The 19,949-nt window shown below is 41.8% G+C and overlaps 1 protein-coding gene across 1 annotated transcript; it reads right to left on the bottom strand.

Moving 5' to 3' along the window:
* Positions 1–10,681: 10,681 nt before the first annotated feature.
* On the bottom strand, positions 10,682–13,773 carry LOC121870335. The gene is made up of 3 exons (XM_042372121.1): positions 13,051–13,773; positions 12,201–12,328; positions 10,682–11,434 (listed from the first exon to the last, which is right to left on the bottom strand). Exons 1-3 carry the CDS (start codon positions 13,771–13,773, stop codon positions 10,825–10,827), a joined length of 1,461 nt encoding a protein of 486 aa, XP_042228055.1. The 3' UTR covers positions 10,682–10,824.
* Positions 13,774–19,949: the final 6,176 nt, after the last annotated feature.

The raw sequence follows: 19,949 nt of genomic DNA, 5'->3' as shown, positions 1-19,949 counted from the left end.
GTCAGCATCACCACCAAGACCATGGTTACGCACATTAACCTCTCCTCCGACCTTGTCCCACCTCCCTCCATCAAACTGGGCCCCACCACACTCCAAATTGTGGACTCCACCAAGCTCCTTGGTGTCAGTATAGATAACAAACTAAACTGGAAAGTACACGTCAATATCATTATCAAATATTCCGTCCTCCGTCGTCCCAAGTCCCTTGGGGTCCCCGCGCCTGAACTCATGAATTTTTGCACTGCATTCGTATTTCCTAAACTCACCTATACTTCCTCTGCCTGATCTTCCTTAATTGATATACACCTAGGACTCCTAGAGAGAATGCAGAAGAAGGCGTGCATCAAGGGGTGCTCAGTATACTGGCCCTCTCAACCCTATCTGATCATCATCGTGACCTCATCTGTCGGTTTGGGACAAAGCTGCTTCGCCATCCTCGACACCGCCACCTGCTACCACCTACGAATTGCTGTTCGACACCACAACTGCATCCAGCCCCTACGACCACGTATTGATTGCTGTTAAAACAGCCCCATTCAAACCATTTTTATAAATCAACAACTCGTGAATAACTTGTGTGTTCACTCCTGCCAAACTCACTTTTGCACTGTAACTGCACTGAAATTCCTTGTTAAATGATCCTCTCTCCCACATCAGTATAATTATCTTATAATATATGTACCACTTATGTAACTTGTATATTTTCAGCTTGTGGCTGCTGTATCTTTCAATAAACCGTTAATTGTTATTATTATTATCGTTATTAATATTAATATTATCACACACACACACACACACACACACACACACACACACACACAAACACACACACACACACAAAACATTAGCGCCTCCATCCAACAAGCCATGTACACAATTCATGTATTTAATTCTGGGCGAGGGCCAGCCAGGGTGATAAGGCTTGGTGGACGGGACCACTCACCATCCCTCACTGACACCCAGCAAAAGATGCAGCATCACACACTAATCTCCACGTCCATTATTCTTCCCCATGTACTTCCTCCATTAACACGTGTGCTCATATATCAAAGACGTCGGAGGTTAAAAAAAAATATTCCAAAAATTCTCGATCAAATCCTCAACACAAGAGCCGTAAAACGCAATTGAGGAATACAACAGGTGAACGATATCAAGCGAGAGTTAAGAGTGCCCCTTTGTGTACTACGCCCCATCGCCTTGTGTTGTTTCCCTTCAGGCTTAAATTAGTCAGTGGAGAATGTTATTAACTCCTTCCTGTACCAGAATGTGTCCGCGCTACTCCGCCCAGGTTAATGTTATATAAATTCCTTGTCGAGAAACTTAATATAAAACGTGATTGAATTTCGTCAGGGAAGAAGCAACGAATCCGAGTGAGGGGATGTTGACCGTAGTGAAAGAGTTATAATTTTACGGGGTGGGAAGTTATCTTCGTATATTTGATTATTATTAATAATGTGGATTTAGCTTCGGCGTTCTGGGGTGATAAACTTGTGTACTCAGTGAGATTTATGGTCATTGTGGACGCGTTGGACTTGGACATATACGGTGATTTTGGTGGAAATTATTAAATAATATAACCTCGATTAACGGTTATGTACTCTCTCTCTCTCTCTCTCTCTCTCTCTCTCTCTCACACACACAGACACACACATAATTACAGGATAAAGCTTTCTTAGTATTAGCATTTAATATCATTATTCGGATTATGAACACAGATACCGAAGTGAACATCCAGGTCACCAACACAGGTGACGAAGCGAACATCCAGGTCACCAACACAGGTGACGAAGCGAACATCCAGGTCACCAACACAGGTGACGAAGTGAACATCCAGGTCACCAACACAGGTGACGAAGCGAACATCCAGGTCACCAACACAGGTGACGAAGTGAACATCCAGGTCATCAACACAGGTGACGAAGTGAACATCCAGGTCATCAACACAGGTACAGAAGTGAACATCCAGGTCACCAACACAGGTACAGAAGTGAACATCCAGGTCATCAACACAGGTGACGAAGTGAACATCCAGGTCATCAACACAGGTGACGAAGAACATCCAGGTCATCAACACAGGTGACGAAGCGAACATCCAGGTCACCAACACAGGTACAGAAGTGAACATCCAGGTCACCAACACAGGTACAGAAGTGAACATCCAGGTCATCAACACAGGTACAGAAGTGAACATCCAGGTCATCAACACAGGTGACGAAGCGAACATCCAGGTCACCAACACAGATACCGAAGTGAACATCCAGGTCATCAACACAGGTACAGAAGTGAACATCCAGGTCACCAACACAGGTACAGAAGTGAACATCCAGGTCATCAACACAGGTACAGAAGTGAACATCCAGGTCATCAACACAGGTGACGAAGTGAACATCCAGGTCATCAACACAGTACAGAAGTGAACATCCAGGTCATCAACACAGGTGACGAAGTGAACATCCAGGTCATCAACACAGGTACAGAAGTGAACATCCAGGTCATCAACACAGGTACAGAAGTGAACATCCAGGTCATCAACACATGTACAGAAGTGAACATCCAGGTCATCAACACAGGTGACGAAGTGAACATCCAGGTCATCAACACAGGTGACGAAGTGAACATCCAGGTCATCAACACAGGTGATGAAGTGAACATCCAGGTCATCAACACAGGTGACGAAGTGAACATCCAGGTCATCAACACAGGTGACGAAGCGAACATCCAGGTCATCAACACAGGTGACGAAGTGAACATCCAGGTCATCAACACAGGTACAGAAGTGAACATCCAGGTCATCAACACAGGTACAGAAGTGAACATCCAGGTCATCAACACAGGTACAGAAGTGAACATTCAGGTCATCAACACAGGTGACGAAGCGAACATCCAGGTCGTATCTTTATGAAGATCTTTTTGCAGTTTCGACTTTTTTGTTTATTGAGCGACAGAAATTGGGCAGCGAATTCATGGTCATTAAGATTGTCCTGGTAAAGGAAATGCATCAAATAGGTGCCGCGGTTTGTTGAAATTCACAGTTGAAGGGAATCAACTTGTTCAGGTGTGAGGAGCGAGCATTGTATGGCTCACAACGGAAAGATTTTTTTTTTTTGCTACAAAACATGATATATAAAGAAAGATCAAGTGTCTGTCTGTGATTGAGACCCGTCTTGCATAGGAAATACAGAAAGTATAGTGCGAAAATATCTAAGACAGCACGTAGTGATATCTGTAACTGCTCGGAGTATTTGAAAAATAAATTGTGAACAATTGTGAATGTAGGGAACAACACTGGTGGACAGTCGAGGCACCAGAGAGGTCTGTGGTTATAAGTAAGGTAATCTCAGTGTCATGGAGACTATTCCCTCAGAATACAAAACAAAAAATTTTCCGAGAAGTTGACATTATCATCCCTAACCCCCCCTCCCCCACCACCAAGCACATGGTGCCCCTTAGTGGTCCGTCTCTCTACCACTCACAAGAAGCGCAGAGACTGTTGTAAAATATACAGTATTTGAATAGACCACATGGAGATACTCGTTTCCGTAAGAAAATAAAAATAAAATAAAAATGTGTAATTCTGGTTACATCACGCACAGGTACTGGGGCCTATAACGCTACATGACGTCACGATAATGCAGCTAAGTCGTACATTTTAAAGAATTTTGGTGCTAAGAGACAAAATATTAAATCATATTACTTCGTGAGTTGTGTTCACGACGAAGATAGTCCCTGAAGAAAGCAAATTCTTGACTCAAGGATAACTCTGCATAATTTTAAATACTCCCCCAAGAGACCCCCAGAAGCACCCCATCAAGCCAGCGCCGTAGATACAATAGATGTTTATCTACGGCGCTGCCTTATGCTCGTCACTAGTGCCATCTAATGACAACTGTCCATACTACGTATCGCACTAATAAAATACGCACAGCACATAATATGCATATGCATAGAGTAGGCAACATGCAAAGAAGCAGGGATCCTGAGTGCAGGATCCCATCAACCTCAAAGGGTTTGCTGGTATGCAATTATTGTAAGAAGAGGATTAAGCGAAATCTAAATTTTTTCGTCTTCTACTGCTTTGTCTGTAAGACCAAAGACGATGAGGCTATTGCAAGCCATGAAGACTGAGAAATTTAGAGTCGAAAATACATGTTGTTGTATCCTTGGTGGGCAAAAAATTAGAGCAAGTTGAAAAACTTATCCTTGACAAAATTAAAGCAACGGTTGATAACATAGAGAAATTATTCGATTAAAACTGCACTCAGGTTACGGAACGGACACAAAATGGGGGAGAGCGATGTAGGATCAGAACAGGTTATGGAACAGTTAGATGTCCTCCAGAATAGTGTGGAGTACTGTAATGATATAGGAGAGGAGGTACTCCAGGATTATCTCTAGCACAAGAATAATATTATTGTGTGTCCCCTGAGAATCAGTCAGACGAAGCTGAAAATATGAAAACACACGACAAGGTGAGTTTTCAGAACATCAGTGCAGAAGGTCTGAATATGACAGGTGTCCCATGCAAAATGGTTAGGCCAGGGAGGAAGCAGGAAAATAAACCACGCCCCCTCAGGACCACAGGAGAGAATGAGGGAAAAAAATGGGGTAGTATTTTACAGGTAAAAAGACTTAGCAGGGAGGCCGCATTCAACATTTAAGAACACTTCCATAACTCCAGATCACACAGTAATGCAGAGGGGAGAGCACAAGTAACTTCTGGTGAACTTGAAACAGAAGAGAGAGGACGAACTCTGATGGGTTAAACACAAGAGTCAGTGTGTTGATTGGCTGGTGTCTGTGGAAGGTCCTGAAGGGCCCTGGGGCACATTATCAGTAGTTAATCCATCTTCTCTGGTCACAATGATATGAATGCCTAGATATTCAGATGCCAAGATATGCATTTACTCAATAACAAAGACACGTGCATCTGTATAGTATGCTTAATTATATGTAAAAAAAATTAACTTTCGGAGAACAGCGACACAGCTCTCGCCTACTGTTCCATGGGTCGATGGTTCGATCCCCGACACTCCCAGTTCACCCAGCTGTAACTGGGTACCTAAGTTTACAACTTAGGAAAGTGAATGGGGTCGACTGCAATACCGGTCATACTGCCCCCTTGTATACCGAAGGCTTAGTATACAGTGTGCTGTATCCACACTATTCCTAACGGGCAGTCATGCTTATGGGACCCACTTTCACCACAGACTACCACTTACCAAGTTACCAACCAACAACTACCACATTCCTACCCTGTACTACCACACATATTCTCAATTGCTATCCAATACTTAGATAGACCATTGTAATTGGGTACACGACTATTTCTTACAGATGATGTGGCTAAAGTAAATACAACTGAATATAACCTAATTTCATTTAACCTATTCAAAAATAGCTTGATATCGTTATTTGGTTGATTTTTGTCATTTGAAAATGAACGATTTCGCCCAGAATCCTCTACACAGTGGCAAGGCAAACTTATATATATATATATATATATATATATATATATATATATATATATATATATATATATATATATATATATATATATATATATATATATATATATATATATATATATATATATATATATATATATATATATATATATATATATATATATTTATATATAAATCACTTTAGGTAATGTATTCAAATTATAAATTAATAGCTAAAAAGTGGTCATCATGCAAGCAATGAGTCAACCGGGGTGTCTGGGAAATCTAACGCAGTTACTGATTAAATATTTAAGTTTTCTTTTACTTAACTTTTTCTATAAACCTATAGGGCTAACTTAAATACATATTCTTAGAACGTTGGATGATGCATTAATGACTTTATAATTAGTTTATTAATGTTCATTTATAGACAAAAATAATGTATTTATAATGAGATTACAAGTGTCTTAAAATCAAAAGATATCCAGATTCAACAAATTGTCTAAATTAGGGGTCATTCAAAAATTCCGTAATGCAGAGGGGGTGGGTGGTGGGTGGTATGAAGCCTAAATCATACAGATGCAATCTTCGAAAGTCTTTAATACTAAAAGTGTACTAAGAATTACAAAGAAAATATATGTACTGAGGTCCTTCTATACCTTGTCAAATGCATGCATATTCTTTTCCTTGGTTTTTTTTTCAAATAATGGTGAAAGCAAGTAATGCAACTTTAATAATGAAAGCATATATATTTTATGAAATATTTTCCTGATATATTGTTTGCATGTCAAAAAAAACAAAATACTTCTGAAAACTCAGTTCTCGGTCTAAATATTTAAGTGTCCAGGGGGTGGCTCACGCGTGTTGTCCCAGATCTAACAGTCTTCCTGCCACACTCGTTCTCTACTTTGTACAGTCATGATTGGTGTTACTTTGTTAGCCCTGATCTCAGTTGACATTTCAAGTCCCTCAGTATCCAATTCTTCCTCCATGTGCCACTCATACTCCTCTTTTCCCAGGTACTTGACATCACACATGAATTCCCTTTCTCTTGACAGCTAGTCTTTGAGGTCGAAGCTTTTCTGTTGGAGCACTCACAACTGAATGGCTACTGCAACTCGAGCAATGTTTCTTTATATGGACTTGACTGAGGCAAAGTATTCGCTACATGTTCCACAGATGCGCTTCTGTATCTCATTCTTCAGACTAGGACATGCCAAATCATATGGTAGACCTTTAGGAAAGTTTTTAACTTTCCGAGCTCGTAGCACAGATTTGTCCAGTGCTAAATTGACAACGAGCGGTGGATATTTGGCACTCAAATCATCAAGACAACATAATATGCCAGCTGCTGTCTGTACAAGGGGGAGTGGTGATGGCAAGAATCTGTTGGAAATAACTGAAAAGTAAGAACTTCTTGGTGCATTACAGCAAGCTGTATCTTGGGATTTGATGACCTGTAGAAAATACTGACTCTCTTGCACATGTTTTGCGTACCAGGAAGGACTCTTTTCAAGGATTTCCGATTCATTTCCTTCCACTGGATCAACATATTCAGCATCTGTTGGGTAGCCATCAATAACAGTAGCTGACCAAATGTCTGCGAGAATTTTCCCTGCATGGGCAAAATTTTGCTCTTCCAATTCTTCATCTACAGTTTCTCCATTAGAATTTAGATGGCTTCCAAAATGATCCCGAGGTAAGTTGACTCCATCTAGATCATGGCCTACGTGGGGTCATACGTCGTTCAACTCTGTTGAATGCACTTCGACCTGGTGCATTTATTGCAATGAAGAAAGCATCTAGATCATATCTGCAAAAGTAATCAACAGCACACTTGGTGGTTTTTCATACCTAGGGTTTTCAATCATGACTGGTTTTGGCATACCACCTGTTCATTAAAATGTGGTAAGGAACGCACTTTCTTCCTATCTCTCAGATGTCCCATTGCAGTTGAAGATGTGTGCTTGGCACTTCGTATGGCTATATATGTTGGACCAGAATAGGTAACCCCTTGTTCTCCAATACAATTTTCCTTCATTGAAATACCAGCTATTCTGGTGGTATTAGTTTGTGTTTAGGGGCAACAACAAAATCATGGTCACTTAAGAGTAACTTTATATTCCATATGCATTATCAGAGGAGCCTGTTTGTTTGCAGCGGTAATACCTATTGGAACTCTTGCCTTGTCATCCTGTGAATGGAATGTGACTTCAAGTGGTCTAACTAGAGAAGCAATCTCTTCCAGATAAGAAAGAGAGATGTTCTAGCAAATAGTATATCTGGATGTCTAGAATGTGCACTATTTTCAGACCTCATTAGTTTAACAGGAACTGTTTTCACATGTCGTTTTCCCTCTCGAGTTGAGGAATTTCTAGGCAGTAGTCGCAAATAAACTGAGCTGCGTGATAAATGAAAACCCTTTGTATGTAAAGCAGCTGTTAAGTCAACCAGAGTCTTGACAGTTCTGATTGGTGTGAGCTGGAGCAGTGTTGTGAGTCCGGGAGGGGGGGTTGTTCAGGGTTGTGTTACGTAATATTTTAGGGGGGGTTGGCTTGATGTTACAGAGGGTGGGGGGGGGGTATAAATTTGGGTAGAAAAGAGCGTTACGTAATTTTTTAATGGCCCCTTACTACTGAATTGCTGACTTTATTACCAGTAATGCTTTTATCAGTATGAATGTGTTCCGTGTTTGCTATCTGGACATATTTCTTAAAAAATAATAATGTTTAGGTAAAGTCACCATTCAATTTCACAATTGGTTTGGCATGTACTGTATAGTATAATGCTGTACAGTTGCCAGCAAAAGGTCTCCCACAGATGTGTATGTTCACGAGATCCCCAAACATGGAGTTATAGTATTTGAGGTGTAAGTAATTGTGTAGTTATTCCTGTAAGTGTGACATTTGCAGGTATACCACAGACCTAAGCTAACTCACGCAGGGTGTTTTCAACCTGTTTGTCACCAAAAACAGGGTGAAGTAGTTAGATATTCCATTTTTTATATTGTAGCATATTCATAATTTGGGTGAACTATGCTTCCATTTATGTAAGACTGCTGCCTCCACTCACTCGCAGTGTGTGTGTGTGTGTGTGCGACATGCTTGTATTTCACCACACTATGAATGAGTGAGTGTGTCAAGTTTGGTGTCAAGGAACGTTGAGTACAATCAGGACAGAAAACATCTGGGGAGAGCCAGCAGATGAAACATTATGAACAAAAGTCAGATCATGGGTAAAACTCTGGGAAAAATAGAGTGTGTAAATTACTAAGTTTGTCTCTAGCTTAATCTTAATGGAGCTCTTCTAGAAGAAATGGCATTCATCTTTTCTTATAAAATATATTAAGGCTCCACTGATTGACAAAATATACTACCAGTGACAAGAGAAAAGTGGATCTTTGTTTGCTTCACGAGCTCACAAGAGGCCGTCTAAGAAATGCTAGGGAGCCAGTTGATGAAACAACTCCAGTGATAAAAAGTGGTACTGTTGTTCTGCATTTTATTGTCGTGCAGCCCTAGAAACAAACCCACACCAACCATTCTCACACACGTATCAAAATGAAATATTTGAGGAGTTAGTGAAATAGTAAACAAAGCTGTATGTGGAGTTGCTGTGTTGAATATTTACGAAGGGAGGTTGAGTGAGCCCAGCTGTGTACAGTGTGCAGTACAGTTTACCCCACCAGGCGAGCCATGCTCACAACACTAATGGTTATCATCCGATATTTTTCCACATTTTTACCATATTGCTGCTGCAGTTTTTTCCGATTTTTAATATACAGTATATTTGTTTTCATCCTTTCTAATCGACAAAATATAAAATTTAATTTGAGAACCAAATTTATTTCTTAAATTTAGACGTGAAGAATATGGCGTTCAGGAGACGTGTAGTATGACTTAAGGAGACGTGTAATAAGACGTTAAGGAATCATGTTAACCCTAGTTTTGTTTATTTTTAATAGGTACTGTAGCCTACTGCTTGTGTAGTTGAGAGCATGATTCATCCTCATAAGTAACACACAGGCATTTAACGAAGGGTCAAATTTAATTACTTCATAACTGCTAAATGTTTTATAAATTGCAGATGCTTCATAGCTACTGTATGTTTTATGTAAGATAAAACAAGAGGCTAAATTCAGCTCTGTATATGCCAAATTATGTTACACTCACTAAATTCGTGGTGGGGAATCCGATGAATTTCAAAATGAACACGACTCCTGTTTTTATTTTTTTGTTTTTCGGTAAGGACTGATCCAGGAATATCAAAAGGGGGGGGTCCAAGAAGTTGTGGGTGGGGGGAACATGGCAATCACAGCGAGCCCATCCAGCTGGGGGGTTCGGGCGGGTGCTGTACCCCCCCCCCTTTTTTTTTTAAACTGACCAATATCATGGTCATTTTGGGGTCATTTTGAAGCAGTGTGCACCCGATATTAGAAGATATGCTGAGGTCAATAGGTATTAAATTTTGCTAAACAAAAATGCCTGAGAACAATACTGCATTAAAGAATTTTTATTGGAATTTTCTGATGAAAAGGGGGAGTCCGGACCCCCCATGACCCCCGCTCTTGGTTGTGTAATAATATCTCACACAAACTCGTAAAGATACGTTTTGGAGCGAGAGTACAAATTATAATACGTACATTACAGAGTACTGTACACAGTTTCACGTATTATATCATACAATTACATGTTAGCACACGGCTCTATCCAACTGCAAAGAGAGACGTGATTATTTTATTGGGAGTCAGACATATATTCATTGGTGTGTTTATGTAGATTACTACCATTGTTTATTTGACTCACCACAATAACCACTTTTTAGTTGTATTTACTGTAACATCACTGGTCCCTGTTCTAAGAAATTCAAGACGTGACACATTTGTATCTTGGCATGTGTTGCTTCTGTGTCAGTATTTCTTAATTACTAGTGGATTGTCCATTATACTTAATTGAGTTAAATTGATATGTGTATTTATATGGTTTGTTTGATCTTAACTTTACACAATACAAATTTGATAATTGTTTTGGTTTTACTGTAGCCTGGACCAATTTGAACTAAAATGTTATAATAAAGTAGGCTACAAGGTAATCTGATTTCGGTACATTACAGTCACGTAATCATCTCACATGCCTTATAAGGTTCTTCCTTTGTCCAAGCTGCTCCCTTCAACGCGCAACCAGGAACACAATAACTCACTTTAATAAAAATTTTGTAAGAAAAATAATATAAATATATATATAATGACTTTTATTGGAGGTTAAGTTGATTATCTTGTTGAAATAATAAGGAGAAAACAATGTGTGAGCTGTTTAAGTGAGAAAATAGTTGAAGAGGAGACAGCGTCCAGTGGTGATGGCCTCCCGGAGCAGGCAAGGACTCATGCTTCTTCCTCCTCCTTATTGAAGGTGGTTAGAGTTAGGTGGACGCTGCCGCTATTCATCTCTCTCCCCTGGACATTCATTTCCCTGCCCTGGACGTTCATCTCCTTGCCCTGGACGTTCATCTCCTTGCCCTGAACGTTCATATCCTTGCCCTGGACGTTCATCTCCTTGCCCTGGACGTTCATCTCCTTGCCCTGGTCGTTCATCTCCTTGCCCTGGACATTCATCTCCTTGCCATGAACGTTCATCACCTTGTCCTGAAGGTCCATCTCCTTGCCATGGTCGTTCATCTCCTTGCCCTGAACGTTCATCTTCTTGCCCTGGAGGTCCATCTCCTTGCCCTGGTCGTTCATCTCCTTGCCCCGGACGTTCATCTCCTTGCCCCCGACGTTCATCTCCTTGCCCTGGACGTTCATTTCCATGCCCTGGATGTTCATCTCTCTCCCAAGATTGTTCATCTCCTTGCTCTGGGCATTCATCTCCCTACCCAGGATATTCATTTCCCTGACCTGAGCGTCTACCTCGGAGTAGCTGATGTATGATGCATTGGTGATGCAGGAGTGGTGGTCATCAAGATAGACATGGGTGAGGCTCCTGCGACGCCGCCTGCAACACAGACACGTAAAGCATTCACATTACCTTCACCCTCTCTGTTCCTGTTATAATATGCACCTCATTTCAGACCTCACTTTTTTAATCCTCCAAAAATATATGTTTACGTCTATATATTTTACGTTCCCATTATATTAATCAAATGAAGTTGAACATTGTTCATAGTAGACAAATGGTAGCTTGGTAGTGAAGGAAACACGACTAAGAGATGGAGCATTATTCCTGACGTTTCGTCACAAAACTTTTTCAATGGAATGAACACACAATATGGGTTACTGAAATTTATACACCCATATTGTGCATAACTCATATTGGGTATAACTCATACCCTACTTCCTGACCCTTACACTACTGATCGACTATTTGATACTTCTTTCTGCTTCTGAAAATATATATAATTAAAGATACCGTCATGAAAGGGTTAAACCATCCTCCTGTGTTCAAAACACAGATCACGATATATATATTTTTGGATCACATGAAGAATCCCCACTCCAGATTATTTTACCATATATTTTTTTCATAAAGCATATTCGTCTCAGGTTATAGTTTACGTTAGTTCACCTAATGTTAAGCTCCTCCCTTAAGCACCTCTCTTAACTCTGTCTTAGACATCTTCATAAAATTTCTGCCTCAAATGTCTATGAAGTTCCTACCTTAAAGTCCTTAAACATCTATGAATTTCCTGCCTTGGACGTCTCTATAAAATTCCCTGAGACCTTCCAGAAAACTAGACCAACATGGAAATCAGTATACTTACTTTTTGTGGTTGATGTAGAGCACATTAGAGTGAAAGCAGCGAGAGGAAGCGAAGAGGAGGCCTGCCACCACAAACACCACCAGTGCCGCCACCACACTGCTACCCACCACCACGCTCACCCGCCAGCTCTGAAGAACACACCACAGATAACCACAAGAAAAATTAATGCGAGCAATCTCTGGTATTCACATCTTCAGAGGAAGAGATGTAAGTGAGAACAAGAAAAACACAAAATATTATATAAACAGAGCGTGATACCTCTCCTGGATTGAGGTGTATACTCGTATATAAATATAGGGGGCATATATATATATATATATATATATATATATATATATATATATATATATATATATATATATATATATATATATATATATATATATATATATATATCTTGATAAAATCACACGGGAAAAGAAACAACGCACCTTAGCTTTCGTCTTTATTCAAGACGAAAGCTAAGATCCTTCATCAAGATTTATCTTATCCACGTTTTCATTGTGGATCTACATGATATATATATATATATATATATATATATATATATATATATATATATATATATATATATATATATATATATATATATATATATATATATATATATATATATATATATATATATATATATATATATATATATATATATATATATATACATATATATATATATATATATATATATATATATATATATATATATACATATATATATATATATATATATATATATATATATATACTATATATATATATATATATATATATATATATATATATATATATATATATATATATATATATATATATATATATATATATATATATATATATGTTATTAAAATACCTTTATGAGATCAATATCGTTGTTAACAATCTCGGTGGTGTTGTTTACTCCCTCGCTAACGGCATTAATACTGCCCATCACATGGATCATATGGTCACCAGAAACCTGCAGGACCAGTTGGGGATCATTCCTGCCCTCTACCACCAGACCGTCTATAGTATCCGCCTCTTCCTCCAGGCGGGAGGCATGCTGGTGGTCCACGGAGCCTCTTGCTACCTCCTCCACCAGATCTCTTAGTCTGGCCACCGAGGCGTTCACCTGACCCCACCAAGTGTTGCTTGATGAAATGTTGGAGGTCCCATGTCCGTGTGAAGGCTGTGGAGTCTCCGTAACTCCAGTGGTCCCAATTTCTCCAGAGACCTCCGTGGCTCTTGAAACACCACTCTCCTTCAAGACTTCACTTTCCCGCGAGGCCGTGATGTTCTCCGAGGTCTCCACGGACTCAACAACTTGGGTAAGGATATTATCGAGGTATAACCCGTGTCTCTTTTGTCGTATTCCACTCCTTGATGGCTTCACACCAGCTTTATATTGTGCAGTTTCATCATCGTCAGTATCGGCTGTTGGAAGTGCGTCAGTAGTGGTGGTGGCTGTCGTGGTGGTGGTTGGTATAGAGGTGGTGGTTAGGGTAGTGGTGGTGGTTGGTGTAGTAGTGGAAGTTGGTGTTGTGGTGGTGGTTGGTGTCGTGTTGGTGGTTGGTCCCATAATGGTGGTTGGTGCCATAGTGGTGCTTGGTGCTGTAGTGGTGGAGATTGGTGTGGTGGTGATAGTAGTGGTGGTGTTTCGTGTAGTAGTGGTAGGTGTAGTAGTGGTAGTTGGTGTAGTGGTGGTGCTTGGTATAGTGGTGGTGTTTGGTGTAGTGGTGGTGTTTCGTGTAGTGGTGGTGCTAAGTGTAGTGGTGGTGTTAAGTGTAGTGGTGGTGTTTGGTGTAGTGGTGGTGGTTGGTGTAGTGGTGGTGCTTTAGTGTGGTGGTGCTTGGTGTAGTGGTGGTGTTTGGTGTAGTGGTGGTGGTTGTTGGTGTAGTCGTGGTGGTTAGTGTAGTGGTAATGCTTAGTGGTGTGGTGGTGCTTGTGTAGTGGTGGTGCTTGGTGGTGTAGTGGTGGTGGTGCTTGGTGTAGTGGTGGTGTTTGGTGTAGTGGTGGTGGTTGTTGGTGTAGTCGTGGTGGTTGTAGTGGTAATGCTTAGTGTTGTGGTGGTGCTTGGTGTGGTGGTGGTGGTGTTTAGTGTAGTGGTGGTGCTTAGGTGTGGTGGTGTTGGTGTAGTGGTGGTGGTTGTTGGTGTAGTGGTGGTGCTTGGTGTAGTGGTGGTGCTTAGTGTTGTGGTGGTGCTTGGTGTAGTGGTGGTGTTTGGTGTAGTGGTGGTGGTTGTTGGTGTAGTGGTGGTGCTTGGTGTAGTGGTGGTGTTTAGTGTTGTGGTGGTGCTTGGTGTAGTGTTGGTGTTTGGTGTAGTGGTGGTGGTTGTTGGTGTAGTGGTGGTGTTTGGTGTAGTGGTGCTTAGTGTTGTGGTGGTGCTTGGTGTAGTGGTGGTGTTTAGTGTTGTGGTGGTGCTTGGTGTAGTGGTGGTGCTTAGTGTTGTGGTGGTGCTTGGTGTAGTGGTGGTGTTTGGTGTAGTGGTGGGTGGTTGTTGGTGTAGTGGTGGTGCTTGGTGGTAGTGGTGGTGTGGTGTTGTGGTGGTGTGGTGTAGTGGTGGTGTTTGGTGTAGTGGTGGTGCTTAGTGTTGTGGTGGTGGTTGGTAGTGAAGGTGTTTAGTGTTGTGGTGGTGCTTGGTGTAGTGGTGGTGCTTGGTGTAGTGGTGGTTGTTGGTGTAGTGGTGGTGCTTGGTGTAGTGGTGGTGCTTGGTGTAGTGGTGGTGCTTAGTGTTGTGGTGGTGCTTGGTGTAGTGGTGGTGCTTGGTGTAGTGGTGGTGCTTGGTGTAGTGGTGGTTGTTGGTAGTGGTGGTGCTTGGTGTAGTGGTGATTGTTGTTGTAGTGGTGGTGCTTCGTGTAGTGGTGGTGCTTAGTGTAGTGGTGGTGGTTGGGTGGTTGTGGTGGTTGGTGTAGTGGTGGTACTTGTGTAGTGGTGGTTGTTGGTGTAGTGGTGGTGCTTGGTGTAGTGGTGGTTGTTGGTGTAGTGGTGTTGGTGGTAATGGTGGTGGTTGGTGGTGGTGCTTGGTGTTGTTGTGGTGGTGGTGTAGTGGTGTAGTGGTGGTGGTTGGTGTAGTGGTGGTGGTTGGTGGTAGTGGTGGTGCTTGGTAGTGGTGGTGGTTGTTGGTGTAGTGGTGGTGAGTGGGTGGTTGGTGTAGTGGTGGTGCTTGGTGTGGTGGTGCTTGGTGTGGTGTAGTGGTGGTGCTTGGTGTAGTGGTGGTGGTTGGTGTAGTGGTGGTAGTTGGTGAAGTGGTGGTGGTTGTTGGTGTAGTGGTGGTGTTTGGTGTAGTGGTGGTGGTGGTGTAGTGGTGGTGGTTGGTGTGGTGGTGGTGGTTAGTGTAGTGGTGGTGTTTGGTGTATTGGTGGTGGTTGGTGTAGTGGTGGTGGTTGGTGTAGTGGTGGTGGTTAGTGTAGTGGTGGGGCTGGTTGGTGTAGAGGTTGGGGTAGTGGTGGTTGGTGTGGTGGTGGTGGTTGAGGTAGTGGTGGTGGTTGGTGTAGTGGTGATGGTTGGTGTAGTGCTGGTGGTGTTGTGGTGGTGGTTGGTGTAGAGGTGGGGATTGGTGTAGTGGTGGTGGTTGGTGCAATAGTGGTGGTTGGTGTAGTGGTGGTGGTTGGTGTTGTAGTGGTCGTTGGTAGTGGTGGGGGTAGTGGTGGTGGTGGTTGAGGTAGTGGTGGTGGTTGGTGTAGTGGTGTTGGTTGGTGTAATGGTGGCGGTGGTTGGTGTTGTAGTGGTGGTTGGTGTAGAGGTGGTGGTAGTGGTAGTGGTGGGGTGGTGGTGGTTGGTGGTTGGTGTAGTGGTGGTGGTGGCGAAATGGTGGTGGTTGGTTTAGTGGTGGTAGTGGTTGGTGTAGTGGTGGTGGTGGTTGGTGTAGTGGTGGTGGTGGTTGGTGTAGTGGTGCGGTTGGTGTAGTGGTGGGGGTGGTAGTGGTCGTGGTTGGTGTAATATTAGGAGTTGGTGTAGTGGTGGTGTTTGGTGTAGTGGTGGTGTTTGGTATAGTGGTGGGGGTGGTGGGGGTGGTTGGTGTGGTAATTGATATAGAAGGACTGGCTGGTGTGGTTACGATAGTGGCGGTGATTGGCGTGCTTGTGGTGGTTAACATTATGATAGTGGTTGGTGTAGGTGAGATGGCTGATAATGTAATGTTAGTGGTGTTTGCTGTAGGTTTGAGTGTAGTGAAAGAGGAGAAGGAGGTAGTGGTGGTGGTGGAGGAGGAGGAGGAGGTAGTGGTGGTGGTGGAGGAGGAGGAGGTAGTGGTGGTGGTGGTGGAGGAGGAGGTAGTGGTGGTGGTGAAGGAGGAGGTAATGGAGATAATGAGGGAGGTGAGGTCAGCAAGGGACTCGGCGACGTGGTGAAGGGCGTGACTCACTTCCTCCATGACATCCAGGTCTGTGGTAGCTGTGGGAGGTAAGGCAAGTTAGTGGTTCACCAGCCCTTAAGACGGGAAAGCTACAGACACATCCCGACAAAATACCACTGGGGAAGATTTCCTCAGTAAATTTCCCTATACTGTACACAATTCTACAAGTTTTATATCAGAAATGACCGAATTCCAATTACCTTTTGCTTCTTTACGGTGTAATACCCTGTACGATGCAACTGGAGAGGGTGTCGTAAGAGTGGGTGTGTGTGTGTGTGTGTGTGTGTACTGTATACAAAGGTGTCCAAATTATTGCTGCTTGCCTAGCTACATTGTTACTGAGATTGCCTGTGAGGTGGCGTTGCATAACCGTGGATTTAAACGATGAATTCCAATTGAGTGAGTCGTAAGTGAAATTATCTTTTTAAAATACTTGTTAAAATTAGTAATAATTTTCAATTGTTATTAGATTATTGAACTTTGTGATATTTACTTTTATTGACTTTCTGAGACGTATCTACAAATTTGGGATCAATCCATAAACTGTATATATATATATTATATATATATATATATATATATATATATATATATATATATATATATATATATATATATATATATATATATATATATATATATATATATATGAGTGTGCGTGTTACGTTTTTTGCGAACCAGGTTATTTTGCAAAAGGATCGGTAATTTTGCAAACAGGCCAAAAAACCTGGTTGTTTTGGAAAATGACCCTAAATATTCGGCCATTTAGCAAACAGACACGAATATTGGCAATTTTGTAAAATAACTGCTAATCTTACTGGTCAATTTTAAAAAAGACCAGACAATATTCACGCAATCCCAAGTCACTCAGAAATCAATGTTACACACCTTACTTACATGTCTGTAACACCGGTTTAGACCCACTATGACTTCCAGTACCACAGAAACACTCCAGTACCCACCTGAGACTAGGCCAGCACTGTGCCGCCCGCTCATCACTAGTACCAGTGTCGCCATCCACGTTAACCATTTAACCAACATATTTGTAGGAGAAACTTAACGCTTCTTGTTTATCCACAGCGAATATCGTAACTGTAGTCTTTCACTAGGAATCCTTTGTTGAATATTGTTATTTACTTTATCCCCCACTTCGTCGCTCAGTTATTAATATCACATTGCAACGTATTTATGCTTTTCCTTTCTTAGATTATTTTTTTTTCAAAACACGAAGCAAGTATAATTTCGTTGTTTCACTACAAATATTTTCATTTGGGTGCTGGACGTTTAGATGGCACCGGCGCGAGATGACACAGTCGACTGGGGTAACTGGAGCCTCCCCTGACTGTCGCCCCTTGGTAAAATCCCCGCAGCTCTTACTCCATGTATTTAGTGTAGTAGTGCAGCACCAGCTAGGGTGCAGTACAAGGGTCCCTTACACAAGCCGATAGAGTTATCATACTGGAGATAGTATCCTCACTCAGACAATTACCCCAGTATCCTTACACCAACAATACCCCAGCTCGGCTGTCGCGGGAGGTATGGTGTCAGCTAGCGTGCCTGGCATGTGTACCGCCCTCCCGCATACTCACTGTGTTTGTGTATGTATGTGTGTGATCGCTTGTATCTTCCTATCCCTCTGCATACGTGCATTTGTAGATCTGTGACTTGATAAAAATACAACAAAACACCTACAATCCAAACACACAATGTTGTATGCGCTGCTACAAACAGAAACATGCTCGCAAGAGTTCTTCACATCATTTAATTATCTCCACTGTGTTCTCAATCTTTTCTCGAATACTAATAAGCCGACAACCTGATTCATCATAATTCAAACACATACACAGTCAAACAAGCATTGTTATGATTAATCTTGACACGCACACACCTTTCTCGTCCGGGTGAACAACATGGAGACGGTGGTGATTAAGGTAATGCTGTCATGCAAGTATTGAGCTATTTAAATCACGACTATTGATGAAGGTTCAGGTTAAGTGACAAGAAAATGTGCGATGTAGAGACGCAGCAAATAAGTATATTCATAAAATATAAAAGTCTTCAAAGAAGGTCGTTCAGATATCCCTCGTAACGATCTTCAAGAGTGAAGTGCTTCCCCATCTGGAGTAATGTTCAAAGGAGGGCCACCAGACTGGTGCCTGCACTTCGGCATCTCAACTACCCTGAGAGATTGGAGCACCTTAACTTGCCTAGCTCATACTACAGACGGGCAAGGGGCGACCTAATTGAGGTGCATAAGCATCTCAAGGGGCACTACTCAGTCGAGTGTCCTTACTTGGAGCTGGCGGACGCTCGCCCCACAAGGGGTCACAGCTCAAGATTGAAGAAGCCGCAGGTCCAAAAAACTGTAAGGGCAAATTGTTTTCGGAGTGAGAGTTGTGAACTCTTGGAACAATCTACCAGAAAGTGTTGTGACGGCACCGAGTGTGAGCTCTTTCAAGACCAGGCTTGACCAACTCTGGAGCAGGTTCAGGTACACTCAGGAGCCGGTGCATGCCCAGTACAGAGGAGGGTGAGACCAGGTCCACAATGGTCAGGTATTAGGTAATGACCCTACTAATCTTTAAATAGCACACAACGGTTGGTGGTCAGGTCAGATGGTCAAGTGACCCGGCCTTCTCACCTGATCACAAATCTTCTTAATTACAAAATTGTCCAGCTTGTACATGCCGTTACTCAAATTCATGTTGAATGCTTCGGTATGTTTAATAAGAGTTTAATAAGAATTTGAGTAACGGCATGTACAAGCTGGACAATTTTGGAATTAAGAAGATTTGTGATCAGGTGTGATAACATTATGAAATGTTCTAATTACCACCATGCTATTGTACTATTCCAGATGATACTAAATGTTACAAAATACTTCCTTGAGATAAATGTATAGTATATATCAGGTGCCTAAAAGAGAGCTCAGGTTCTCAACTGGCTGAGCCATGTTAATATTGTTATTATTATCCACTCTGCATCTGTGTTTTTCTGGCGAAATAAACTGTTTCAATTCAATTCAATGCATCGATCACCACCGGTACTTGCCAAGATTGCGTAACAGAGACGTGACCGACCGCCCAAGCGACTAACAGGTCGATCAGCGACGAAGAGAATCAACTAATGTATCTTTTCAAGGGCGGATCCAGAGTGAGGGGGGAGGGAAGTCCTGGGGGTCCGGACCCCCCTTTTTCATCAGAAAATTCCATTTCTTTTTCTTTAATACATTATTGTACTCAGGCCTTTTTGCATAGTAAAAAGCAACTAATATTGACTTCAGACTATCTCTCAATATCAAGTGCACATGGCTTCAAAATGGCCTCAAATGCCCATGCCCTTTAAAAAATTTAAATAAAATCTGGGGGACTTATAAAGCGCCTCCCCCCCAAGCCCCCCAGCTAGGTAGGCTCGCTTTG

Source organism: Homarus americanus, unplaced genomic scaffold (genome assembly GCF_018991925.1).
Source record: "Homarus americanus isolate GMGI-L3 unplaced genomic scaffold, GMGI_Hamer_2.0 scaffold32583, whole genome shotgun sequence".
NCBI lineage: Eukaryota > Metazoa > Arthropoda > Malacostraca > Decapoda > Nephropidae > Homarus > Homarus americanus.
Note: the sequence above shows the minus strand (reverse complement) of the source record. Positions and strands in the feature narration are given on the sequence as shown.